This window comes from Prenolepis imparis, unplaced genomic scaffold (assembly GCF_030444845.1).
Source record: "Prenolepis imparis isolate NDT839.2.m4 unplaced genomic scaffold, iyPreImpa1.0 SCAF_12, whole genome shotgun sequence".
Taxonomy (NCBI): domain Eukaryota; kingdom Metazoa; phylum Arthropoda; class Insecta; order Hymenoptera; family Formicidae; genus Prenolepis; species Prenolepis imparis.
The window spans coordinates 6,860,946-6,877,386 of record NW_028141170.1 but is presented as its reverse complement, the minus strand read 5'-3'; the positions used below and the strand labels follow the sequence as shown (position 1 = coordinate 6,877,386).

At 35.6% G+C, this 16,441-nt stretch overlaps 3 protein-coding genes across 3 annotated transcripts in view; 2 read left to right on the top strand and 1 right to left on the bottom strand.

The window, feature by feature from the left end:
* Tll (nuclear receptor subfamily 2 group E member tailless) overlaps positions 1-16,441 on the bottom strand; it is a 116,150-nt gene that overhangs the window by 76,939 nt on the left and 22,770 nt on the right. The gene's annotated exons all lie outside the window — the stretch shown is intronic.
* On the top strand, positions 3,635-7,489 carry Cpr27 (cuticular protein 27). The gene is made up of 4 exons (XM_083051749.1): positions 3,635-3,708; positions 4,328-4,425; positions 4,629-5,033; positions 5,459-7,489. The coding sequence occupies exons 1-4, from the start codon at positions 3,697-3,699 to the stop codon at positions 5,670-5,672; spliced, it is 729 nt and encodes a 242-aa protein (XP_082907875.1). The 5' UTR covers positions 3,635-3,696; the 3' UTR covers positions 5,673-7,489.
* Cpr97ea (cuticular protein 97Ea) lies at positions 11,584-16,184 on the top strand. The gene is made up of 2 exons (XM_083051744.1): positions 11,584-11,760; positions 13,904-16,184. The coding sequence occupies exons 1-2, from the start codon at positions 11,740-11,742 to the stop codon at positions 14,780-14,782; spliced, it is 900 nt and encodes a 299-aa protein (XP_082907870.1). The 5' UTR covers positions 11,584-11,739; the 3' UTR covers positions 14,783-16,184.

Sequence of the window (16,441 nt, the reverse complement as noted above, 5' to 3'; positions counted from 1 at the left end):
CGAAACGTAATGCATGCCAAAGTGCACCAACAGCCGCATACCTGCGTCGTTTAAGTTTTTAACGCGATGACAAGCTGACGCTTATTGCGGTCGGAATAAAAGGTATACAAGATACATATGATATGCGATGATAAAATAAATGGAATGCATGTACGGATGATAATTGCCCTTTCATTGTGCGTCAGCTTAATCTGTTTTATGTGACGCTTCAATTTCGTATATCATACTCGGCGCGCAGCGGGTGCATGAAAAATATCCCAGAAAGACTAGGTAATCAAGGTTTGCGAATTAAAAATGCGGAGAAACGAGCAGATATTAACATACGAGCACGTGCACTGTCATTTTCATTATCGCAACGTAGGCTATAGACAAGAACAAAAAATGCAGATTAAAAATAATAGTTTCTGAAATGATTGGAGTTATAATTGTATCGATCGCAGAAACAAAAATTAAAAAAAGTTTTCTGATTCTTAAATACTAGATAATTCCAAAAATATAAAAAATGTTTGAAACGCTCTATATTTTAAAAAATTTTAAATAACTAAAAAATTAAAAAGCGCTATACACCATTTAGTTTCTTATTATATATATTATTTGTATTATTATTATTTAAATATAAAAAAACTGCATATATTATTAAATAAACTGCAATTAAAAAATTTCAACTTTAAAAAAAAAAATGTCTTTTCGGAATAAGAACATTTTTGGCGTAAAATAATAATATTATATCAATTCTTTGACTCGATATTTTAGTATCGATTTATTATGCCTTTTTTAACAATGGAAAAAGAAATATTCATAAGAAAATATATGTAGCGATCGTATTAACGTGTATTTCACTAAGATTCATTACTAGTTGAACAGAATTTTGATCAATTTGGAGTCTATTTTTTTGAACATCATTCTTGTTTTTGAATTAACAAATATAAATTGAATTCGAGCCTATCGATTGACAGGCCTTTTGCAGCAGAGTCGATATGAAAGCCTGAGATTGGGAGTTTGTTCTGCATCGCAGTGCCGGTACCTCACGGGCTGATGGTGAACTTCGTTCCCTTTCATCGACTAAAATATACGAAAAATATTCGCGGTCGAATATACAGCAACAATATAATGCATCTACCGTTCGCGGATTTCATCGATAACCATTTATTTCCACTTTCATACTCGCGAAAATTGCCTGTTATTATATAATTGAATCGGACTTACATTTTCATTTTCCATTAATTACATATTATATTATATATACTGATTATTATCATTATTTTCAAATAACAGAATTCCTTTTCATGAAATATGCGCATTATAAAAATATTTAAAAAAATTTTTTAACGACATTATAATTGCGGGAGAACAACGCGAACCTAAATCACACTTATGTAATGTTAAGAAATAGTTGTACGCAATCGATCGGTGTTGCGAGCGGAAAGCTCGATGGAATTAAAATTGTTTTCGGTCTCGGAATTGCCGCATCGATCCGCAGGATTTCGTGAAAAGCGGATATTCATCGTCTTCATCGACGTGGCCACTCACGTGGCGAGAGCTGTCGCGTAAGAATTATACCTTACGACACACGCAACCACGTTGCATAAAGATAACGAGTGTCACATGCGATCAACGAAACGGGCAATAAACTCTCTAGTTACAGCTGTCACTCAATTGCGACGGAATTCTGTCTGCTTTGTTTGTCATTGCTCGAATATAAATTCCGTAGCACTGTCCTCGCATACTTTCACCATTATGTTCCGCAAGAAACAATGCAATCGTAATATTTCCTGACGATAACCTGCTGTTTTCGAAGAAACTTTTTTTTAAAAAGGTAAATTTTTTTTTCTAATGTGTCTGCCTTTATTGTTAAATTTAATAATTTTAAAAACTGACATTATTTGAGAAAATAACACTGTCTAATAAATAAAACAATATTAAATAAATAATGTTTCTGAAAAGTAAGAAATATTATAAATTTTTGCTCTGAATCCAATAATTATTATTCATTTAAATTTATGGTGACGTTATTAAAAATGAGAGATAATTAGCGATTATTAGTGCGATCGATGTTATTATTTCCACACCATAAGATTCTCACGGGGTATTCGCTGCAAGATGGAAAAGAAGCGGCACGCTTCACTATATTTCACTGCGATATTCCCTTATTACTGCCACGCTAAATGTCAAGAAGTTCTCTTCTCTTATATGATCGGGAAAGTTTTGATTTAACCTGACGATTCGTATAATTACATAAGCAATTCTCATCGCTTATACGATTGTGCATCAAAATGTGAAATTGCTACGATAATCTCATTTTCCGATTTTGAGATTATTATTACGATAATAAGAAATGACTTTGAGATTATCGCTACGATAATCTCCTTTTCGTAATATTGCTAAAAAGATATTCAGTTCATCAATAATTTGTTAATAACATCCATGTGTTTAAAAATGTGAAAAAATAATTGATTATATTAGGATATATTAGGAATAATTTATTATTGTAATATAGAAAAATTCAAGTAAATTTTTGCAAACAAACTATGCACAACATATTCAAGAAAAATAAATTTTCAGTAGCAAAATTTTACTTTTTCAATATGTTGTATGCTTGAATACTTTGTCGACGGATATTTAATATTACGTTTAAATGCCAAATCAACAAATAGCAATTAAAAAGTTCTAGCGAATAGTAATTCAATAATTACTGCGTTGCTATCTTTCTGCGTCGGTTAAATATTTAGCGTTGAAATCTCCGAATTGAAGTCTCCAACAAAAATATATCTTGCGAATGCAGACATCCTTGAAATGAAAATACACGAGAGGGTATCTTATATTGCAAAACCACATTTCTGAAAATCAAGGGCACTTTGCGTGGTCAAGGGCTTCCCTCGATCGACGGCGGGTTATGCTTGCATGTCATTTAAGCAATGTCGAGGTAGAATTACTTATCATCAATCTCGCAATATGCATCCTACAAGGTAATACGTAATTTCGCATCTCAATTTTTTTCGTATCCTGAGAAAAATATAATAGCGCGAAATTATTATAATAAAATACAATCTTCCAACATTGCCTCGTTATAACAATTATTAATATCAATAATAACGCAGATGTAAAGTTTCATCGTTTAATAATATCAGAATGCTATTTATATTTGCACGACAAAAGAGTTTAAAATTTGTTACTGAGAATAAAGAGCTTTCAAAGAAACACAAACATATAATTGACATAAGAAGCAATTAATGGTAATATATGTGATAATAATATCGAAAAGACAACGCAAGCGCAAACTTGTTTAGTTTACGTATTTGAATATATTAACATATTCGAAAGTTAGAAAGAACGAGCAGTAACTCTGAATCATCTCACATAGTAATTTAGATCTGTGATTATCGTACGGCTGTACTGCGTCTATCACAACATTAATTGAATAATCATCGATTCGTCATTTGCTACCGGTATTACTGTATTACGCGGCGCACGTGATATTGCGTCATAATGCGGAGTGAAAATTGGAAGAGAGATGCAATAGAAATTTTCAATCTCTTTGTATGGCGAACCCGCGTACTAAGATCGGTGCTGAGGTTGAGGCGGAGGTCGGGCCCATGGGCGGGCCCCGCCGCTCCCGAAGGGGGCCTATATAAGTAGACTCGCTCGGCGTTATAACGCGATCCAACACAATCACTTCTGCCTCATCAACTACCAGACATGCGTCCTCCCGTGAGTATCGTTCCTCTTTTTTATTTCTCTCTCATTTGTGTTTCGCTCATTCACAATGTTAATGTCACGCGGTGCTACGACGTGTATTAATTAGTATAATGTATGAGAAATTAGACTGCAATTTTTATAAAATTAAAAATCTTTATTCTATAAATAAATAAAATATAATCTTAAAGCTCATATTAATTTTATTATAAAAGATTATATATATAAACGCGCGATGTTTGTATGTGTAAAATTTATTGTGTGTTTTAAATATTATATATTATAAAATTGTAAATATTTTTTAATGCAGCTTCTTGATAAAAAAAATCTCGTAATAATTATGTTTAAAATAATGAATTTCAGAATGACAGTGTGATTAGTGATTAAATTTTTATAAATGAAAAAAAGCAACGTTTACATTTTTTTTGTGAAAGAACAGATTGATGCAACGATGAATGTTCAAATTTAACTCATTTGTGTGCTCATTATAAAAAACGGAAATATGTAAAGATTATTATTCGATAATAACAGAAGAGCATGACATCATCGCGTCATTCCGACTTTCCTCGAGAATGCGAGGCCATTAGAAAGTGATCCGAATGCCAAAAGTTTTTATGCAAATTCATGTCACCAGGTGCTGTTTCTCTTGTTTTGCTTCGGCCTTGCGGTCGCCCAGCACAATCAACCGTATCATGCAACTACACCGGTACCTATCTTAAAACAAATCAACAAGTAAGTGCTATAGATTATATAATTGCATCGAATTTCTTCCTTGCAACAATTATTTTATCACATAGAATGATTATATATTATCTTCATAATTTTCCATTTTACTAGTTTATATTATATCTTTATTAATCTCTAATGAATGATAAGATTGACAATTCGGAGTATAATTAGCATTTATAAGTGACATTTGTTTCTTTTTTCGGCAGACACAACGAGGACGGTAGCTATAGTTACGGCTTCGAGGCGGCGGACGGTTCGTACAAGATCGAGTCCAAGTATCCGACCGGCGAGGTTTATGGCAAGTACGGCTTCGTGGACGACTCCGGTAGTTTACGCGAGATCGAGTACGGGGCGTCCAGGCGCGGCTTCGAACCGGTCGGTCCTGGGATAAACGTGCCCCCGCCGACCTTGACCGGCAACAACATCGCCGGCGTCGGGAACGAGCCCGAGGATGACGGACAGTACCGCGAAGACCCGTCCATCTATCACACCGATCCGCATTATACCAACGGGGAACGTTACGAAGATGCGCCTAAACAAAGGCAGCCACCGATCATCTACAATCAGCAGATCGCGTCAGCACCGGCTCCGACACCTTACAATCAACCGAGGTGGGTTAATCGCGATAAATATTAGCACAGATTCAAAATTTTCATAGCTTTAATTATCAATTTTTATTATTAATCGTCATTAAAATATACACGTAAGAATTTGTAGCTTATTTTAAATTTAAGAGAATCTAGCATCTTCTGTCGAAAATTTGACAGTAGAGAATTATTTTTCTGCGTCTTCAAAAAAATTTTTTATCCCAAAGTTATCGAATTTAATCAATATTTATATCGCTCGGATTAAAATGCACGCGGGAGAATCAACTCGCCGCGCGAAGAGCGCAAGGAGAGAGAACTAAATGTCAAGTGAATTACTTGAAAGTACCAAGATCGTGACTTGCTCAACTTGACGGGGAATCGGTTGCGCCTTCGCGGCTTTAACGGGAATGGAGAATCGAGTCGATTAACCTAATTTTTTAACTTTTCAGGTATAACGCGCCAGTCAATTATCAGCCGGCGACGATAAATCCGGCGCGGTTCCAGCCGGAATATCGACCGCAGTATCGATCGCAGTATCAAGGTCAGCAGTTGCAACCCGCGTATCCTTCACCTGCGATTCCGGCCGGTCCCCAAGGACATTCCGCGACCAGTATCGACGTCCAGGCCGGTTTAACATCTTACACAGTTAATTACAAACGATAAGAAGGGAAAGGGAAAAGTAAGAGAAAAAGAGAATCGTGTTGTGTACATAGGTCATTATTTATCGACATTTTGTTATTGTGTTAAGATTCATTTAATTACTGCATATATAATAATTAATTAATATCGTCCGAATATTTCGGTGACAAACTAATTTTTCATATTAATTTAGCGATAGATAATGGCACAGTTGCATTAGTAGCTATTTATGATTAGTTTAATCATAAATATTAATTTAATTGTGATTAGTTTAATTGTATTTTGGGTTATATTTATCTTTCATTCTAGCGCGAGTTTCGAATGAGACAATATCTTCTACCTCTATATATATTTTTTTTTTTTTACATTTTTTCTACCTCTTTTGCTTCAAAAATTTCTATTACTTTTAATTGAAAAATTATAGCTCTTCTATGATCTACTTGTTTTTAATTTCAACTTGTCTATTTTTTTCTTTTTTTACTTGCAATGACATATCAGCACGAAATTGATTTATGCGGCATTTGTGACTATGTAAAAAGCCTTCTAGTATTATGTTTCGCCCGAGTTGCATTCGATAAGTAACCAGAGATTCGTCAACAGATCGACATTGCAATTTTATTTATATTTTTAAACGCGTATATCATATGCGACACGCGAACATACCATGCAACACAATATTAAGCGAGGCAAACCAGTAAAGGATGCAATCTACAAGATCAATAACGGACTTGACGATTCGAAGAACACGTCATTGAACGGCTTTGGATCGGCCTTGTAATGATATTGAGCAATATATAACCGAATAATCTCTAATCGCAACGTAAATACTTGGCAATAAATTTCAGTTGCGTACGCCAGGTGCATATAGCGTTATAATCGAGCTCCTTAGAGATTATTCTATTTAATATAGTTGAAAAAGCAGTTAACATTTTTTCCCCCGCGTACAAGGAACGCTGTCGGGCTATACTTGACACACCCAAGAATTTTATCGTTGTGTAACGCTTAAAAACACCCGTACGAACTACCTTCGCGGTTGGTCTTTTCCAGAATGTGCGCTTAATAAAAATTTGCATCGCGAATGGAATCGAATCATCCAGGGATATTATCTTTTTTATCAATATTTTTTTCAAGAGAATTTTTTTCGGCAATTTTAATTTTTTTAAAATTGTTCATCGATTATCTGATTCTAACATTTATCATAATAATATTTTGTCATTATGGGAAGGTATGTTTCGCATTTATGTATAGAATTATAGAACTTGGAACTTTCAATTACATTGTTAGTTGTTGACGGAAGTGATATCATAAAAATGCTTCGAAATATTAATTAAAATATAAAAACAAAGACAAACTTTGTATGTATGAGAGATACGATATATTTAATAAAATATGTTACTATGTATATTATCTCGAACTTTATTTTTGGTATGATCAATGAGGATAACTTTCTGTATTTCATCAATTTCTTGCGTGGATATAACGGCAACTCTTGGCTCGTGCCACTATCATGTTTCAGCTTTTGATCTAGGATCCTAAACTGCACGTACGAGGATTACGCGTTACGCATACCTGATACGTGGAGAGTGCCGTGGACCACCGCCCAAGTCCACCTTTCACAATATAATCCGCGATCTTGTTGCGCGATCAAGTGCCTGCTGTCCAATCGAGCACATGTGTATCAAGCTATCCATACGAGAAAAAAAGTTTGATTCTCTCTCTTATTGTTAGCTCTTTTTGCTTTCGAATTTCTCCACAAACTGACCAGAATCAATTATTATTAGGATAAACAAATTTGTGGAATTAATAAAAACGTGATTAAAATAAAAATACGCGCGCCTATTTTTAAAAAAATATAAAGTCAATTTGTTCATCGTTGTTAAAATATTATAGCTAATGTATTGCGTAAAATAGATAGCATAATACACTGCAAATGTATATAAAGTTCATATACATTCCGTAATAATATTTTAAAATGAATCTTTTGAATAAAAAAAAAAATGCAGGCACGATAGGATAATAGTTTGTTGACTTTGATAACGAGCGAGTTTTCATTTCCTTATCTTTTATATGCATTTTATCACGATGCGATACGCGTGCACATAGTAGTATCCGCGTTCACTCTCGAGACATTCTGATGCAAGGCGTGGTGCGCCAGATGTCGGCAAAACTTGCTTTCCTTTACCGGCGTAATGAACACGTATAGCTTTCCTCTTTTTCTTTTTTGGTCGTAACCAAGTAATTATAAAACGACTCGATTCGCTAAGTCCGTCGCGAAAAAGTCATCCGTATCTCTCATTAAAACATAATATGACATTGCATTAAAATAACTCTGTTTTCAGCGTTTCGAATTTTCATCTTTTATTTCTTCAGTCGAAGCGTTAATTCGCTGGAAATATGTCATACGTCCGTGTGTGTGAATCGTGAGAAGATGAATAAAAGAGAATATATATTTATAAATATCCGTTTCGTCATATACATGCACCGTTGTTGATTATTCACGCAATTCACACACAAGACCTTTAATAAATTACGATCAATTACAATGAGTAAGAACAACATGTTGGTTCACGCCCATTTCTCACATTAAAAAATATATAAGACTCGTACTTAATTAACGTGGGTAACGATATGTTTTGAAATTTATTATTATTAGTATCAACTATAACTATACTATTTTTAGTTTTTGATATTGAGCAGCTTAATATCTTCATAAAGCTACATATTGATGGTATAATAAATTCTCACGATTTTATTTTATTTTTGAGATTTAATTATTTTTCTACAACTTATATTTTGATACAAAAAAAAACTGATATTATTTAACGAATAATTTTCTGATATTACACTTTCAATACCACATTTCTTTCAATATTAAACTTACATCATAAAAGATATAATAGATGTAATAGGTTGAAATTACGTACAAACCGTAAATAAGATAAATGCAGACTTATACGTAACAAACCTATATTGGTTTTTGTCTAAACATGCTCACGTGCCGCGACGAGAGAATGACTCTTTTACGTTTTAGATAATCCCGGCGCTAATCATATCACCTTTCCTTATAGTAAGCACCAACCACATTATCGAGTTTTTGCAGATCGGAGTTCCAGTTGCCGCGAGTAATGCGTGATCGAGTTGTTGTTAGATACAATCAATCGCTTTTGACTATTGCATAAAAATAGAAAGCGTCGTAACATTAATCTTGGAGGAAGCTGTTCGAGAAATAAAAAAATTGATAAAAAAATCGCGTTTCGAAATTCGGGAAAAAATTGTTATCAAACTTAATTAGAAGTGGAGTGCTAAGTTCATATAGATAAAAAATGTGACGACTTAAGCAATATTCCTGAATACTCTTTGATCACATGTCAAAGAATTAATTTGATTTAAGATGATTTACATTAATAAATATTAATGCTAGTGATTTTTTGAATGAGGAAAAAAAATACAACAAGATGCATCTGATCTTTCTTAAAATATTTAAGAATTGAATACATTTTAAAGAGATTGTTATAAAGATGTTTAAATGTATTAATTATATTTGTTAAATTCCCGTAAAAAATATTTAATTAAAAATAGCATCTGAAATTTTTTATCAATATTTCTGTGATACTAAAATCTAGTTTTTAATACGTTACTGTTTCTTTGACCAAAACGATCGGCATTGATTGACATCATTTTAGTCAGTTGATCGACGATTAATTCGACGAGACTTTAGAAGCTAAGACATCGTATCCTTAATATAATCCGGAAGATTAGATCATTTTACCTAACTAAGACTAGTGATTAAACTAATTGATTCATTATAGGATCGACGATTATACGATTTTTTTCGATGGTCACACAAAATTGACCGATCTTGAGCTCCCTTTCACCGAGTGGCATTGGGGCATGCCGCAAGATAGATCTTTGGCGGAACGAAATTGTGAATGCAGGCATAATCTGGGTCGTTCGCGAGCAATCATCGCTGGTCTTAATCGCGGGGTACGCCCCGTGGAAGTCTTCGTTAAACTGCACCGACGTAATCGTCTTTGAGGCCTTGAGGATATAATTGCGTTACAAACATGGGAAATAAAAAGCTTCCTTGCTTCTTTCTTTATTATTTTTTTCTTTAATTTGAACCGATATATATATATATATATATTCACACTTTATAAATTCATATTTCATATTTCGCATATTTGTCCTCTGCGTATCTCGTATACTATAAGTAATTCTATAAAATAAAATAAAATAATAAAAACTATATCAAAAAATATTAAATCGAATACGGAGCAGCGTTGACTTGTTGACACATTATATCGTTACAGGTATTAATTAACGCGCTGCGCGACGAGAAAAATTTAGCTGACGAAATAAGAGGCGGCAATATCGATCGACCAACCGTCTAATATGCCGATGGAAAGTTGCAAAATGTCGATCCATCGGCATAATTTCGTAGGCGGAACCCATAGGCGATCCGCAACGCGTTTCGCAAACTCGGGTGAAAACACGAGTGATCGGCCGGTATGCAAAGGCCGTACTCCATTTTACCGAATCGCCGTTCAACCTTGTATTCGGTCGCAGTTTCAAGGAAACGAATGGGAGTCCACGTCGTTATATTTTGAGACCCAGTGCCGTAATATACGTTCTTAAAGACTGCGCGAAATTTAATGCAAAAGCAAATAATAGAATTTTTAAATTTTTGATCGGAAATATGTGTAAATCAAATCAAGGCGATATGTAATAACACTTTCTCTCTTTCGAGAGACTTACTACTTGAACATGAAAGTGCGTGTCGCGGGGCAGAACGTATTGTTAAGATTGATATTATGTAAACTCGATGATTCGAATTGCGGTCAATTATACTTGATTCTTCAATGAGGACGGTCTTGTATAAATTACGCGCTCGCAGAAAAATTTCGATGGAAAGTACTTTCATGCAGCATAATCAGTAAAAAAACTTATGCTTCCTTATTAAGTTTAATAACTAATGGCCAAGTCTTGCGAGCTTACTTATTAAAAAACTTACATTTGATTATATATATTGATAAAGAAATTACGAGAAGTATTGCAATAATATTTGCTCTTAAATTAGAAGATGTAATTCTTAAATAAAATAAGAGATAAAAATTCTTAAATAATATATTTTAATATCAAACTATTTATTCTACAGCAAATAATTTCTTATCACTGTAATCTCGAATATTTAAGTTTTTAAAAACGAACGCGAATAAAATAAAATTAATTCATAAGCTGCAGATTGATTTCGAATTCGTATAAATAAACGAAAACATATGCGTGCTTTGAAAATGGTTACACTAACATGCGTGACACAGGAGTTGTAGAACCCGTCAAAACTGGATTTAAAATCGCTCCGAAAGATCAAACAACGCAGTGTTGATAAAGTTTTTTTATACATTATTATACTGCGACAGTGAACGGCGAGCGCACTTGTCAAAATTATTTAAAACGGTGCTCTTGCCGTTTCTCTTTCGTGGCCCCAATTCCCGTGTCGCCAGTTTTACATAATATCTCACCTTAGAAACTCGGCACACCAGTTCCATAAAACCGATTCAATTTTTCATCCGAGCGAGTTACATGATCGACGTCGGGGCTGCTAATTTCTACGTAAAATGTATTCGCGTTCATTGCAGAAAAATATTATCGGGCGAAAGAAATTTTTCCAAGCCTGTCACATCAATTCTTAGAACCGTCTCGTTTTTTAGTAGTACAGAAAAGATGATGGAAACAATATTTCTTTGTGGTAGCTTGATCGACAAAGATTAATAACGACATTCTATCCGCATCGTCGATCGACGCGGATCAATCAACCGAGCGACGATTTTCCAGATTCGCGAGAAACCAGGATAAGATGGTGGGGAATATTTAGGGGATATAAGGTGCTGTAACGAGACAAGGCGACCGTACATACGTACAGAAGTACGAATAGATAGTGAAAGTCCCCCGGAGCTAACAGGAGAACAGAGGGAGAGAGCGGGGGGATCCAGTAAGGTATATGAGGGCCTCAGTCCGAGCAATCGCCGGTACTCTAGCCTCGCTGCCTACTTACATTCACACACACTAACACTACCACCGACCGCGGGGAAACATGATGCACACCCTCGCGACGGTACGTATCTGAGTGCATCTCATCAGCATCACTGACCTCGTCATTGTACTCCTCCGGATGTAGTTTTTTTAATTGTCTATATCGCGCCAAAAAAAGCGGGAATCGCGTGTGATGTGATTGTGACTGTGATCAGTGCATATCCATATTGTGAGCCTAACAAAAGCGTTCGCTTGGAAAATTTACACGCAAGAAGTCCTGAGAGAGAAATTTCACCCTGATTTTCAAATATCTTGTCTTATCATTTTCTTATATTTTTTTTATTCTTTATATCCCCTGTGATTTTACGTTGTCAGAAATAAAAATTGTTTTATAGAAATGCTACGAATTTAAGTATTGCGGTAAAAATTTATATCGCAGTTTATTGCAAAAATTATACAAATTTCTGCATTTAAAAAAAAGAGATTTTTATGTCGAAGAAGGATATTAATAATCCGCAATTCCTTTCGAGTTCTTGCGTCAATTCATTAATATTTTATATTTCATTTTTTTCTATCATTTATGACTCTAATCATCGAGATTATCGGCATTAAATTTACGGTAAAAGACTAAACGATCGCAATCGACGGTGTTAAACGCGTAGACTCGGTCGTTGTTGCGCAACTCTCTAGTGTGTGATCTCGTTTCCTACTTTCTTCTACACGTCGAGGAAAAATTTATTAACGTTTCACCGACTATAACACGTCAGCACGAGGCGCATTTATTTTTATATCGCTCGCGGAAAGAGGATTATATAATTCGCTATTATGTTCGAGCGTGGTCGCGTGCGATGGCCGGAGAGTACAAGCAATTGTCGAGACCGGTTGCACCAGCATTGGTTAACCATGGCAAATTAACCGCATGGTGCGCCATACAAGGCACGAACTAATCCTCCTCTCCGCTTTTTTCTTGCGGTAAAAAAATACTATGCATTTAAAGTTTTTTTTTTTCGCGAAAAAAATTATATAGAATAGAGGCAAAAGAAAAAAAACAATTCCAGTTTATAATTCTCAAGTATACTGTGAAACTTAAGTTTCCTAAGAACACGAAGAAAAATAGAAACAGGAGCATGTATAGAATAAAAATAAAGATTGTGAATTAACATCAAATTAACAGTGCAAATATTTGCGCGTATTAATTACTGTTCATAATTACTGTTCTTTAGAAATAGACATTTTGACGCTTTAATAAACTAACAACATAATAAATAAAAATAATAACATGACATAAATGATGGCACAAACATAAGCGAATAGTCTTCGAAAGGCGGAGAATTAATTAGTAGCTAATTTAATTAATCGCAGACGCTTAATTGAATTCCAATCTTATCGAAGCATTTCACGCTCGTTCATTTAGATTTACAGGAAGTATAATATGCAGATCGACTGAATTAATTATTTGTTCTTGTTAATTTTAGAATCGCGCACGCGTCTCGTAATCGCGCGCGGTCACGCGTGAACAATCTCGATTAATAACTTGATTTATTGACATTTCTATATCGACATCCGCGTATGTTCGTAACGCGAGTTCCGTGACTCGAGAATCCGGTATAATTTCTCGAGCTGTGTGCGGTCCATTCTCGATTGTGTCGCAACGCGCATGTTAAAGTTCCTCAACTATATATCTGCCTTAAGTTCACACGTCAGCGCGCGGTGACACAACAACATTGTCACGAGGTTAACGGTTCATAACTTCGTGACATTACTTAAGCACACCTCGCGCCAAGAAATTCCCGTTTTATTTCGCGTCAAACCTTGACGTTTCTTCCTACGTATGCAAGTGACAGACATCGTCGTAATCGCGATGACACAAAAAAATCGATAAATTTAGCGTCACTAAAGAAAAGTCGTAAATGTTCGGTTATCCTTGTTCCAAATTACTTGCTGCAACATTTGTATATAATTTTTCTTTCATTCCAAATTAAAGTTTAATCTAAAAATTAAATAATTAAAAAATATTTTTTGTAACATGTAAAAATATAATAGAATTTTTAAAAAAATTAAAGCTGCTAAGGCTAATAGAGAATGCTGCAATTATAATAGCAAACTATAGGGAAAAAATTGAAGCACCGTTATTTTCTTGTCATTACCATCCAGATACGACCTACAAGCTTTAAATATAATAATACTGCAAGAGCCATCAAATTGACAGCATTTCTGTGTTTCAGGTAGCAACAGTACTTGTCGTGCTGCTGGCGGTGTCGGCGCAGCAGTACCAGCAACCCGATCCTAATTACGTCGACGATTACGCTCAATATGACACGCAACGACCGAGTCAACCGACTCCGCGTAGCTACGCGAGCAACGACGTGCCAGCTCGTCAATCAGCCGCAGCGGCGAATCCGAAGCCGACACCGGTGGCGATCCTGAAGCAGATCAATCGCCACAACGAAGACGGCTCGTACACGTACGGCTTCGAGGGCGCGGACGGTTCTTTCAAGATCGAGACCAAGCTGCCGACCGGCGACGTCAAGGGCAAGTATGGTTTCGTCGACGACACCGGCAAAGTCCGCATAGTCGAGTACGGCGCGAATCAATACGGCTTCCAGCCGGCCGGTGACGGCATCACCGTCGCCCCGCCGACCTTGATCGACGAGACCACCAGCAAGGAGGCTCTCGAGGCGCAGGCTTATCAAGAATATCAGGAGCAGCAGCAACGACAACAACAACAGCAACAGGCGGCCGCGCGTCCGGCTTATCAACCACCACCCCCGACTCAATCGCACACCCAGGCCGTATACGCTCCAGCGCAAGTAGCCCCGAGCCGACCGGCTCTTCCTAAACCACCCATCTTCACGCCGGCTGCAGCCCAGGCGCCGCGACAGTCTCCGCTGGTGCAGCAGAATCCGATCTACGATGAGCCCGCGCCGGCCTCGCAGCTCTACAATCAGGGACCAGCGCAATTCACTCCGGTGCTGAACCAGGAACGTCGTACCCAGCCGCAGACTCCCAGCGGCAGCGGCATCCTGGACCAACTCGCCAGGGACTACGCTTTGCCTCAGGGAGTCGCACCACCGCTGCACGACATCAGCTTCGGCTATTACTAGTCCTACTCCTTATTTTGTCTGTCGGAGATGGAAGAGTCTGGGATCGATCGCAAAAAAATGTGTACCGTTCAAAAGCTATGTTTTAAAAACTTGCTTATTTTTTGTAGAAAAGAGATCTACTCTTGATATTATATTTTAATGTTTATTTTGTTTATATAGCAATTAAAAGAGCTAGGATTGCGATTGATCTCGGCCTCGTCTATGTCTCGATTGCGTGTTGGTCTTGTATTCTATTCGTGAATGGGACGCCATGATGACTAATTAACCCGTCAGTGATCACGGCGTAGTCCGCTTTTCTCAAAGTCAGCGACAATGTGATTAATGATTGAAATAGACCGTCCACTATTTAAAAGTCGAGAACTACTGTATCGATGTTTGAAATCGCGAGTCGAAAACTAAGATTCTATTTCACGTTCATTGCAGTTTCTTCATATTAATTATATAATATTTCTCATTCTTCATATTAATTATATAATATATATTCCTTATTCTGTTTCATATTAATTATATAATATCTATTCCATTAACAATCAAGATACATTTAAGACAGAAACCGTATAGATCTCATATACTTCATAATATAAAAAAAAATTTAATAAATGATGTTAAAGATGTCAATTCGCGCTATGTGCGGATCAAATAAATTTTTAGCTTTATTATAGTTTTTGAATTTAAAAATTCAATGAAATGATACCTCAAAGTATCAGAAAACTTGAAAACTTGACTTTTTGAGAAAGCACCAAGATCTAGGTCTTCGACTTTTTACTTCAACAATTACTATTGTTTTTATGAATCTATCAAATTATAATGTTAAAAAGTTTCACGTCATCTTTTTATTATTTAATTATTGTTATACGTTTCACGATTCATCAAAAAATTATTTAAATAAGCAGTGGTAACGAAAGAAGTTGTAAAAACTCTACTTTCTTTGTGTGTAAAGTAAAGAGTGTAAATAAAATTTCTCGTCTCCCCCTTTTCGATAGATATCCACGTTCTCGTTTTTACTCTAGAAAACGTGGCTCGCCTTAACAACTCACTAAAAGTGAAGTATCGTTGCGTTAGTACTGCGTATTCACGACGGATTCCTGCGAGAATATATATCTTAATTGGACGCTTATTACTATAATTAGATTATTGTAAGGTAATTCGAGTGGAATAAAGTAAGGCCAATACTAAACTCCGTCACCTACTATGGAACGCGTAAAACTCCCGTACAATACCGATGTAATAAAACTTCCTGATTTCACCTTTCCAATTACGCTTCTCGTTAGGCATAAAGGCTTTCGATGTACATATTTGCCGAACGTATAAAAGAAGACTTGAGCCACACTTCCGCTACATAGTAATCTATACTCAACCCTAATTAATCGCTCTTCGCATATTGTGAGAACACGGTAAAGAAACTTAATTGATTTGCATACAACAATCGCGATACAGAGAATTTAATTGCGTATTTTGCCAAACAAAATATCAATCTTCGATACTCATAATAAATTCTCTAACTTATATCTTAAGATTAATATTTTATAATTTCAATAGAAAAAAAATTTCTTGTTTTACACAATCAATTTTATTCTGTTTACAAAGTGCATCTATTATTATGGATTACTTTGTGTAATTCAATAGGCATTTTATCTCTGAAAACATTCTCGAAAGAAG

Coding starts and splice junctions, on each gene's coding strand:
- Cpr27 (XM_083051749.1), top strand. Junction 4,426..4,628: donor ATCTTAAAACAAATCAACAA/GTAAGTGCTATA, acceptor TTTTTTCGGCAG/ACACAACGAGGACGGTAGCT. Junction 5,034..5,458: donor ACACCTTACAATCAACCGAG/GTGGGTTAATCG, acceptor TTAACTTTTCAG/GTATAACGCGCCAGTCAATT.
- Cpr97ea (XM_083051744.1), top strand. CDS start 11,740: ATGATGCACACCCTCGCGACG. Junction 11,761..13,903: donor TGATGCACACCCTCGCGACG/GTACGTATCTGA, acceptor TCTGTGTTTCAG/GTAGCAACAGTACTTGTCGT.